Below are 12,259 nucleotides of genomic sequence, written 5' to 3'. Positions count from 1 at the left end.
GTCTGCGGAAATGATTGCATACTTAAAAATAATTACATGTCAGTATAATCTGAGTTCATGGCTTTAGCCATGTAATAAGGAGGTATAACTTGATGTACTAATCTGTAGTTCTGATGGCTAAGCTGTAGTTCTGAAATAGAATAAAACAGAAAAAGATATTAGGAATAATTAAACGGTGTTGAATGGAGATGCATATGTCGGCATCAGAAGTGGAGGTGAACCAAATATTTCAAGGATATCTTCATTTTTTAATTGATCCAGGAACATTTCATAAAAGTTTGCTTTTCTCGATACATCAATAAAAAGAGTTACACCACTATTATTTTATGTGACCAATGTATCATTCATTTATTTATTGAATTAAACAAAAATTGTAATGTTTCGTTGGAGGCGAAAATACATACCTAAATTACCCTGTATCTTTGATCGTTCATTAAGAGCTAACATTAACTGCTTGTTGATTTTGTGCGCCACTTCGTTGGTGAAACAAAACGAGAAAAGACGAGGAGCTCACGACCAAGAATTTCTTTTCCAATTAACGACAGCCCCGAGGAAATCACGATCGGGGCAATGCCGTACGCATTGGTCACTGATTCGATTCCTACGGATCTCTACTGTTCGATCCATGGATCAATTCAGAGGAGAGAGCGAGACTGGTCTTGTACAGAGAGTGTAATTGAATAAAATATCTAACGCCGGCTCGATCGAATACCGAGCTTGATTGCCATCGAGTACACTGATGTATGTAAGTCACACGTGTACGCCTAGAGGCAACTTGCATCGACGCTCTAAATCCATTAAATATATGAATTTCAAAGAGAATTTCAAATCAACTTTGTTCCAATTTTCATGGAATACTAGGAGGATCACCCAGTGATGATCAGTTTCAAATATAGGGCGCAGTTACTCTTGTTCATAAATTCATAATCTTCGATTTCCAATATTTCGAAATTTCAAAGTTTTAGAATTCCCAAATTTCAAATTTCAAAAATTTCAGAATCCCCAAGTTTTAGATTTCTAAAATTCCAAAAAAGCCCAAAATAGCAAAACTTCATATTCTGTTATTGTAACTACTACGATTAGAATAACAGAAGAAAGTACATAATTATCTACCATTACTTTTATAGTTGACAATACATTATTATAGTTCAGCACTATTATAATACATATTACTATATTAGCATGAATGGTAAATGGAACCTATATAATAGTGTACATTTATGTCGTTAAAATTCAATAAACAAACATTATTATTATTATTACCTCTTGGCCAGTAAAAGTAATCTGCTTATGATAATAAATCATATTCACGATTGAACGTGTAATTCAGGTGATAGTTATAAAAAATGAAAAAAATATTCCACATTTATGGTTCTTTCCAATATGAAATTCATCGTTTAGCATTTGAAGATCACGTACAAACGTGACTCTCTTCTTCGCTAGAACACGAACTGCAGCAGTTTCTTCCTGTTATTAAAAGAAATTGCTATTCCAGTCTGATATCTTCGCGGATGTGTAGTCATCGGACCATTGCAACTTTCTGATCTTCTCGTTTACAGATTCTTGATACGGTAAATCAATGTAAGAATGTGTAAAGATGAAACGATGGAATGCTTTCTTTCAAATGTGATTTAAAAAAGATTTCTGGTAATGCTGGGGCTATCGAACCTTCGAAGGCCCCCGTTAATGGATAAACTTGGTTCAGAAACTGAAATTTATTCCAAATAAATTGAAATACTTTTCATCGTAAAGAAAAGAGCAATAATAAAAACAATTCCATTCAGTATTTTTTGACAATAGGGTTCGGAGCTGTAGCCAACAATAACAATTATGTGAAAAATTGAAATTAGTATAACTTCTGGAAAATAAATTTTCAATAAAAATAAAAATTAATTGGCATATCTAATAATTGAACAAAATCATAGGAAAAGAAATGAATTATACTAGGTGATAATCATCAATGTACATATTATTTTATTAATAATGCTTATCTGTATCATATTGTTTATATTTTTAACGCATCTTTGTGCGATTAGAAAATAGGAAGTGAGGAGTGTTGAAAATTTTATTTTGCTCTCATGTAAACTGTACTTTACCCGATAACGTTTAAGTGTATTTCCTTGTCAGTTAAATCAGAACAACAGGTGCAATTTTTTATCAGGCTCAACTGTTGTAAATCTTGAGATAAATTATTATAAAAATATTGAAAATAAATTACCATTCAGAATAGATAAAGAAACCTTACACCTTTTGTTAGATATTAGGAAGTGAATAGCTATGCTGAGATTTCGTATGTAGTCTATCCTTTATCAGATAAAATATAAGTATATTTCCTTGTTGGTTAAAGGATACCCTGTAAATGCAAAAGTGCTCGATATAGGCAGAGGAGAGTTGCAAAACGTATTGCTCTTCCGTTTCTCAACCGAGGAACAGGTTGCCTCGATTTCACACTGCCACTGATTCCATCTATCATCTGGTGCTTATTAAACTTTTACCTTTAAGGTCGCTCAGACTCATTTCAAGCTGACCTTTCATGGTTCATCATTCGCTCAATCATTTCTTTTTTTTTTATAACTTTCTCGTATCTGAAAACTGTGAGAATTTTATTTTGGATGGAATAAAATCATTATTTTTATTAACCCTTCAATTTCAAAAAATGTCGTCGAAGGCAAACAATTAATAATGTATAATAAAATCCCCCCTGTCAAACAATTATGATTGCGCTACTGCTTTATTCTATAGAACTTTTATAATAGTTTTCCTCTGCCTTAATTATAAACACACTTAATCTACATGTAATTACCTACGGTCACCCGTATCGTAACGAATGCATATACGAAAGTAACCCAAAGAAATTGATTTTCTTTTACTAAACGACCCAATTCTTATTATTAATAACCTGGTTTCTAGAAAATCCACCGTTGGAAAACGTGTATTTTATTGCAGTGACTAGTATATATAGATATAGTCAGTAGTGGCTGAAATGATGATTCTTTGAATAAACGAGGAAGAGACTGGTAAAACAACGTTGATGACATGTTGGCTTGTGATGTTAATTACTTCCTTCATTAGCAATGTCAATGTTGAATCAAAACATTTATGTTTTTCTCGTGCATTAGCTAATGCATCTTGATGATATACAAATTGAAGATGAAATTTCATGATAATATTTTTAAGGAATGTCATTTATTTAACTATGAGAGAAATCAACCTAATTAATATGTATGTTAATATAATTCATTGACATAACTAGTTCAAAGCTAGGATCCCTTCCTCCCCCGCCCCAATTGGGTAAAATACATTGCCATTTTAAAATTGTAAGAATCTAAAATTTTGGAATTTCAAAGTGACGGAATTCAAAAATTCAAGAATTCCAAAATGGTAGAGTTTTAAAACTTCAAAATTCCAGAATACCAAAATTTTAGAATCCAAAAATTCCAGAGCTCCAAAATAACAGAACTTCAGAAACAAAAAATTCCAGGATTTCAAAATTTTAGATTTTTAAAATTCTAGAATTTAAAAATTTCTAAAATTTACACCAGAAAAATCCCAGTTATACGATAATGCTATGGGCCCAAGTTGCCTCTATCTCAATTATCATGTTAGTCTCTCCGGGATTAATAAAACGGATTAAAGAACTCGTAACAAGTAGAGAAACGATAGTATAGTTTCAGTGAAATGGCGATCGATGATGAGCGAACGTATCAAAGATGATCACGATCGGCTGTCGAGTCACGTTTACGGAAGATTTATTGAATGATCAGGCAAAATTAACGGAAGTAGGTTACGGAAGGGGTGAAAAGTCTTTCGGTACCTTCACAAGCCGCGAGATGATACGAAGACGTTACGAAAGTATTGGATATCTCATACTTTCGCTCCATTTCAAATTTAATATGATTATACGCGAAACATATAATTACAGGAATGATGAAGGAAATTACGTATGATAATTCGTATGATCTCACGTGTCACCTACTTTCACGCTGGTTCTGTACGTTTCTTATTGATCGATACCTTGGTGAAAAGCATTTGTGTGCTTGATGAAAAGATTTCCGGTTTCAAAGAAAATATATGTATGTACATTATCGAGGAAAGTAGGCTTCTTTTGGGAAAATGGCATTATAGAATAAACAATTGATTAAAAAGTTGTATATAAAAATTGTTTCTATTTTTTTAAATTACTTGATTCAAATATTTGACCGGTTACCTTTAATTAGGAAATTTTCAATTCTAAACCATCGCTAAAAGAAAGGGTTCATTATTGTTATTATAGAATAATGTTTCAAGGTAGTTACTATAATGGTAAATGCACTAATAACAGTGCTAATGCCTTTTCTGAAGCCTCTCAGTGACCTTCGATTCTTTTAGGAACCTGACAGCGATACACATGATTCTATCGCGAACGGATTACGTTGGACGTTACGACATTCCCATGTTCCGTCACAAGTAGTGATGGGATCAACCGCAATCCGTACATATAAAAATTAATTCAAACAATAAAATATATATAATTTTAAATGAAAGAATTTTTTAAAAATTCAGGTCTATAACAAAGATAACATAAATTTTTATAAATTCACAAAATGAACAATTTTATCGATAAAACAGTTAAAAAGTAAAACTATGAAATGTAAAGTATGCATTTCATTTCACTATAATTAAATTGTAATCAAAGTTTTATCAAAGGCGCAACTAGTTAGTTCCTAGTAATTTAGTGAAAATCAAGCGATTAAAGTTGCCCTAGATATTTCTCTGCGGCGGTGAGAGGCAATTCGATCAAACTTGTGTTAACGAAAGTTACCTAAAGACTAACTTTAGGTGCGAAAGTGGTAGCAGTTTAAATAGTTAAACACATTCAAAAAATTGATTTCTCAAGAAATGATCAATGCTTGTAAGCAAAATTGAACAAATTATTAGAATAAATAGATATGCAATAGTACGAAAGCACTAAATTTTAATATCAGCAATCTTCTCATTAGATATCATAATTTCTATCTACAGTTTCTCAAATCTCACAGCGTTTCAATATGTATCTGCATAATTATAATCTCGTGCATAGGAATGCTTACTGTCTATATGTACATATACAATCAGTCTTCATTAGAATTACGTGTGAAAATTAGTGATGGTGGGTAGGCAGATATATTGAGTATCGGAAAAAATCGGTTTCGTTCGAGTGAGAGCCCAAAAGTACATATTTTACCTCCCAAATTTTTCTACCCCCCTCCCCGTGTGCGTAATCCCTGGTGAAAATATAATATATTGGAATTGAATATACGACGCTTTGTCAATATTGATTTCCGTCTGCAGTCAATAGTCGGTCATTTGGAGCGGTGCATACAAGTGAAGCATGAATATGTAAAGAAGCACGCTAGGTTCATTAGAGCACGCTATCGAGGAATAAAGCATTAAGACAAGAGGAGCAATTAACGCAGCCACTCTCTCGGTCGTGTTGAACACGTAAACGTGAGGGCAGCCTAAATCGTCGATACACGTCGCGTCGATAGCGCGAGCACACAGACACACCCACACAGGCACTTAATCCCTGTCTCTCTCCTCCCGTCTCCCGCCCGGCGTGGCATCGCATTGTCGGCGCAGACGCCGTGGCAGCGCTTATTGATCGTGGCTCGGTGGTGCTCGGTTGTCCCTGCACGCGTCATGCGTCGTCGTCTTTCGCGACGTAGCGACGGTGCTGGATGGGGGATTTTCCTACGTTTCCGTCTTGTTCGTTAAGTGCGAGGTAGCGACAACGCAACGGTGCCAATGATAGCAGACGTGTATACTTTCGGTTCGTAGTGCGCGTAGTTCGTTGGATGTTCGAACGGTCAACGATCAAGGATTCCGGCGGGATGCGCGATTGACAGATACGTCCGATTGTAGTAGTGTGAATCGAACAGCCGCCTGGTTCAGCCGCTTGGAAAAACGGAAGGATTCTCCTCGCGGCGAAATCGTCGAGGATTGTAAACGATATCGCGATCATTCTTTTCGCGACGAGTGAAAGTGATCGGCGACGAAGCGTTCTCAAGTCGGCCGGATGCTCAGCCGACAGGTGCGTTAGGAAAGGTTCGCTCGGTATACCGGGCGGCCAATACTCGCTCGCGATTGGCTCGTCCATTAGAACTAGCCGTCGTTCGACCAATCGCGTCACGCGTATGGGCTAGGCGGCTTTTTCGCGATTCCGACTGACTTCATTCCGGTTCGGGGATAACAACTTTGAAAAGGAAACATGAGTCTGCTGTCTTCCTCCTTCGGCAGCGTCCACTGCCTCGCGGACGAGGATGCCGATAACAATATGCTTCAAGGTAAATTTCACTGACAACTTTGTCGATACTATTTATTTCAGGATCACGCCCAAGGTCGCGCTGCAGCTGCAACCGCGACTCCTCCAAATTGTCGAATAGCTTTTCATGGCTGACCTCGAGACGCGATCAATATCTTTGTATATATACGTATGTGTATACTTATTCCATTTCAAACGTGCTTTCGTTTAGAAAACAAGAACAAAAAGATTCTTGATTTTCGAAAGAGACGACCAGTATCGCGATCAATATTCCTCCGAGTCGGTTCTTTGCAGACGACTTTGACAGTCCGAAACGATGACTCATGGACACGGTTCATGCCTTGAATAGTTACTGCAGCTGCATCGACACCTTAAGTGTGCATACCATCTCTTATTATTAACAATTAAACGATAGCAAAACTTTCATAATTTTTGGTAGTTTCATAATAACTATTTTTAACTGATGAGCCTTGAAAAGATAGATGTCTTATTTTTTTGTCGGTTTTTTCTTTTTCTTTTTTGAAACTTATATTTCATGAAAAAATTATCGGTTACTTACTGGCTATTCAACCTTTGATCACTTAGGTGGCATAACAGTTGCGTTACGCGATAAGTTCATTTTTAAACGATCATCTTTTTTCCTAATCATCTGCGAAAAATATATTTTATTTATAATATTATGTAAAAAAATTGTCTTTTGAAATGAATGTTTCGATGCGAACAGACATGCGCATTAATACCGATCTCGAATGTTCTTGAATATTCTCTTAATTTCATTAAATTATTTATTATTTCTCAACAAATATGATGAAATAAAACATAAAAAAAGATTTTCTCTATTAAAGATCAATTTTTTAATTCGAAACGTGTAAATGAAATTAAATCTATAATGGAACTGTTTGATGAACGGAAAAATACCGATTTCTCGTCACTATTTTTTAACCTTAAAATAAAAAATGAGACGTTATTTTCCATTCCGTTGTCTTTATCGCAGAAGTTTCTACTGATAAAGACGTACAGCAGGCGTGACAACGAATAACCTTCCAACGTATGTGTTCTAATTAAAAGAAATTTTATCTTATGACCGCATCCGTTAAACTCACTTTTTCCTCGCACGATTTGTATATATTCGGGTCTTGTTATAAAATCTGTAGCAGTTAGAATTTTTTATTTAATACACTAATCTTCATACTAGTCAGACATGATATAATGGTCCAATTTGCTATTTTAGATTATTAGTTTTTTACTTATAATCAGTTTAAAATGGCGCTATATTAGAACCCACTTTCTTTTAAACACATAGTGTATGACGCATATGGTGCGTCGTCACTTATACAGGATACACAGCGTATGACGCAAACGGTGCGTCATGATTTATATTCAATAGGAAATGCATGTTGGACTCGCAAGGAGCATCAATAGTTTCGGACACGATTAAATATCCATAGTACCATTTTATCTCGTTTTTCACACGAAATTGTGTGTAGTAAAATAATGCTAATTTTGAACAATTGTAGTCAATTACACGATGAATTGCTGAAGAAATTACGTGGTATAAGGTACATACGCATTATTCCTAACGAACGTTGCAATTAAAATGAGAAATTCTTCTAATGTTATTATGGGTTGTCGTAAGTGACATAGTAATTATTGCAACCGGATATGGTAACCGTTGAGCGTGTGTTCGAACATTTAAATATTCGTCCTTGATATCGATAGTGAGATTGATAGATATTCAAGGTGTAGTTAAAGAACAATGATCTTTGTCTTATAATATGGTTCGGTCTTTCTCTTTATTGATTTTTGGCGTTCTGTTTCCTCTTCTTTCTTCATGTTCTAGAAAAAGCATCTCTGGCGACAGTGGTGCTTGCTAATCAATAATACGCTTCAACATTTTTCGTCGTTATTTTCTTAACAAAAGAGAAGCTGAATAAACTTTGCAAATAAAATAAAGATAAAAAGTGGAAAATTTACTATAAAGTGTTATATTTTGAATCGATTGCTATTTAGAATTATATTTAAGAGTTGTGATAAGTATTTAAAACGAGTAGAACAAATTCTAATGCTTAATTGTATAAAATTGCAATTATACAACAATTATACATATCTCAATTATATCTATTTATAATTGGTAGTTAAATTATAATTTCCCTTAACTTGTCTATGAAAAACCTTTGGTAGTGAGTAAAACCACGGTGGTTTTATGAAATTAATTAAAAAGCAGTAAGTGATTAATGCAAACGAGTCGCACCATTACCGGTCGTGTTTTGCTCTTTTCTTATTAAGAGCCAGGCATACCTAACGTCACGTGGCGTTGGAAGGAAGTGGCTGTGCATACTTATGATATTTGCTTCAGGCTCTTAGCATACCATCGACTAACCCTTATTGCAAAAATGAAAGTATCTGGGGCAGAAATAATGCACGTACTCTATCTTTACTGTCTATTAACTGTATAAAATGTTGACTGTATTCAAACTACTTGAAACTAGTATCATTTAGAATCATTAAAATTATTTTGTTTATTAAAAATATTTCGTTTTACCGTGCTTATTTTATTATAGAAAATTTTGAGCTGAATATTTGGTATTTTATATTGAAGGTATTAGTGCATGTAACAGGAAGGGCGCAGTTTTTTCAGTGTGTTGCCATGAGATACACCCTTCAAGGTTTCCCTAAAATCGTATAGGGATCAATAATCTGCAGTACGTGCATAGAATTCAGTATCAATGTCATAAAGAAGAACACTGACTAATACTACATTCTAATAATATTAATAATTACATAGCAATTGTTGAATTAACAAAACTATTGATAGTACAAATATTTTGAAAAATTTCAAATTCAGTTTTCTGGGAAACCAAACTACATGTATTTAAAAATTTTATTTTACATTTTTAACTTATTTTTGCATATAAAACCTTCAGTAAAAGAAAACTCTGAAAACATTCAAGTAGAAGTCGTAAAAAACGTATAAACGTATGAAAGATCGTATAGATCGAGTTACGGGCAAATAAATTTCGTAATAGAGGTGTTTAACAAGGATTCGTTGCTGCATCGAATGTTACAGTTACCGGAAATTGGTTCTTGTAGAAGTGAAACCCTTCCCGTCTGACTACCATTAGACAGCCTCTTCCGGTAAACAATAGCATATCTCTATCAGTTATAGCTAACATTCTAATTAATACATTAATTATATTTACAATAGTGTAACATAATAACTAATGTATAAAACAATTGTTAAGATATTCCACAGAAAAAGAAGATTGGCTAAGAAAGGTAACGGTTGATATTGTTAATAATGATATAACCTTTCTCACCAATTTACAGTAAATCTAGCATAATTTACCAAGATAAATTATCTTATCTTGAGTGATCAGTACATTTTAATACCTCGGGACGTTGTTCATTGAACTTTATACTTAGACTGATTTATCTTTTCTGCGTCAATTGGATTAATTATCAGTTATTATCAAAATTTGATTCTTTTTATAAATTCTAGTAGATTGCATTACATGTTGATGTATTTTCGCAATGTTTTCCATAATCCCAAAATCCCGATTCCAAACATCAATAATTAAAAAATTTGTACACTCCAAAATTCTGAAATTAAAGAATTCCAAAATTCCAAACTTTTATAATTCCAAAATTATAAAATTTTAGAATCTGACTCTATTAGTAAAATCAGGGACCTGACACATTCCAATTAAAAGTGCTAGTTACGCCAATGGTAGCAAATGTATCTGGTTAATCTAAAGAGTCCCAGATTAACCCTTCTTCGGATTATGAGGGTTACTATAACCCTGCAAATTTCTTTTGAATTAACAAGTACTGTATACCTAGTGAAAGGTTCCGTTATGATCATCTGCAAGGAAACATGATTTTCAAACGAAGACATATCGAAATATTTACCATCGTTAGATTCCGTAAGTCTAAACGAGCCATTGGCAGCTGTTGAAATAATTACACCGTTAACGGAGCTTCGAATAAATTAGCTGCAAAGACCGTAACTTGTACAAGGAACGCGTTTATTGGTTAGAAAAATATTGCTCGTCTAAGCGCGGTTCTTCGAAAGGGGAGAAAGGAAATTAAACTTTCTCGTTGGAAACACGACATACAATCAAAATATTATACATGCTTGCCTCCAACCGCAATGCACCGGTAATACAATCTCTCTTACATTGACTTCTGTTCGTTGTTCGACACGAACTACCTTATAAATTACACTTTAGTTCTGCACTGCTTCAGCTTCACTTCAGTGAATCGTCTTTTTGTTGAATAAAATATTTATTCGATAACTAGCGCTTATTCTCATCATTTCGTAAAATTGCTCACTCTATTAAAATTAAATTACTCTATTTAAATTAACCATTTAAATATACAGCAACTTAATATCACCATTCAATTCTTGAAACATCTATCTCCTTTGTCAACTGTAGCAGCATGCATCCACTACACTTGTAAGTTAATATGAATAACATGCTATACAAAGCGGTATTAACGTGGAAAGCATCAAGCATTTTCTGCACGAGTCGTGTTACAACAAGGGCTTTTGTTATACGATACTATGCGAGCTAGCTATATATATTAACATCACGTCTGGTTTCTCTGCACGAAAATGAGTAGGCGTTGAAATGCGTGTACTTACATGTTGCATCGTGAGTTGCGTGAATCGAGCCGGTTAGAGTTTTGTTGAAAATCACTCGGGAATAGATCTTCCCTCGAACGACTATAATTTGTTTTAGGTGAATTTAATCAACTCGGAGAGATTTATTTTCTAGAAAGTTGACTTCGGACAACCCGATTCATACATCAGTTATATTTATTTTTATGGGAATGATTCCGTAAAATGTACGTGTTCATTTACAAGCATTAAGAAAATGCGATTTGAAAGTTGACAAAATTTGTTCTCATTAATACTTGTCTGCCTTATCATCTTTTAGGAAATTGTTATTCGTAGTTATATTGAAATTTTTTATTATTTCGCTGTGAAACAGGTTTTTATTATATGTCATTGTAGAAGAATGATGTGTAATGAGTAAACATGATTAATTTTTATTATTTTTGTTGTTTCTCGATAATTGTGTAAGGAAAATAGTGATGTAGGTAGAGAAGGTCCAAGTATTGTAATAAATACAATACTTGGAAATTCCCACACATTATACCTTCAGATTAAATAAATTTAGGAATAATCTTGGATGATCTAACATCTATCAATCAATGATTAAATAATACCAATATCTATTTAATGTTTTTAAACATTTCTTAAACAATACATAATATGTTTACAATTTTTTTTATCTTTTTAAGAATCTATTTTAGTATGATGTATCACAGATAATATATAGTTTTGACTCGGTGGTTGTTGAATATGTAAATCTTTTGAAGGATTATGTTGATTCCAACTTATTCAAAATTAAGTATTATTTCATATTTATTATGAATACTGTGGGAATAACCAATAATTTATTGAAATTTTTTAATTATTTTAAATTAAAATATTATTAATTTTTACTATTACTACTTTGCTAATCATGTAATTATTTTTTGCTAATTATTTTCTCTGTGACAATTAATGGGCTATTTCAACTTACGTTGGTATTTCATATTTAATATTTCTTACATTATTAATTGATAATGCAGCATATAACATTATAACAGCTGTGAAGCATTTTATTTTTTTGTGACATGTTAATCTTGGCTTTGCATGGCGCGTGTCGTGTAATATGACAAACAAAATCATTGGCCATATACTTACACGTAATGAATTATAGAAGTTTATTTGAAAGGCATGAGAAGATACAACTTGAAGTTACAATGGTATTGTAAGCTTCTCTACATTCGACTTCCGCTCGTTGCGCAATGAAATGCAGTCTTATAATTTAATCACTGTTCAGTCAATGTTTTAATAAAAATGTGAGAAATCAGCAAGCCTTTTAATTAGCCTCAGAACTGTCGAAACTCGTGTTGTGTATTAGCTGG

The 12,259-nt window shown here is 33.4% G+C and overlaps 1 protein-coding gene across 2 annotated transcripts in view; it reads left to right on the top strand.

Moving 5' to 3' along the window:
• The window catches only part of centrocortin (cerebellar degeneration-related protein 2-like), a 52,225-nt gene that overhangs the window by 7,503 nt on the left and 32,463 nt on the right, over positions 1–12,259 (top strand). Inside the window, exon 1 of one of the 2 annotated variants that reach the window (XM_034326621.2) lies at positions 5,604–6,302. The exons of the other annotated variant lie outside the window; for it this stretch is intronic. Coding sequence (XP_034182512.1) covers positions 6,227–6,302 — 76 coding nt within the window. The 5' untranslated portion in view covers positions 5,604–6,226. Of the gene's footprint in view, positions 1–5,603; positions 6,303–12,259 lie in introns of those variants that run through there. 2 annotated transcript variants of the gene reach the window in all.

This window comes from Osmia lignaria, chromosome 3, assembly GCF_051020975.1.
Source record: "Osmia lignaria lignaria isolate PbOS001 chromosome 3, iyOsmLign1, whole genome shotgun sequence".
In the NCBI taxonomy this organism is placed as follows: Eukaryota; Metazoa; Arthropoda; class Insecta; order Hymenoptera; family Megachilidae; genus Osmia; species Osmia lignaria.
The sequence above is the reverse complement of the archived record's forward strand: the minus strand, read 5'-3'. Positions and strand labels throughout refer to the sequence as shown.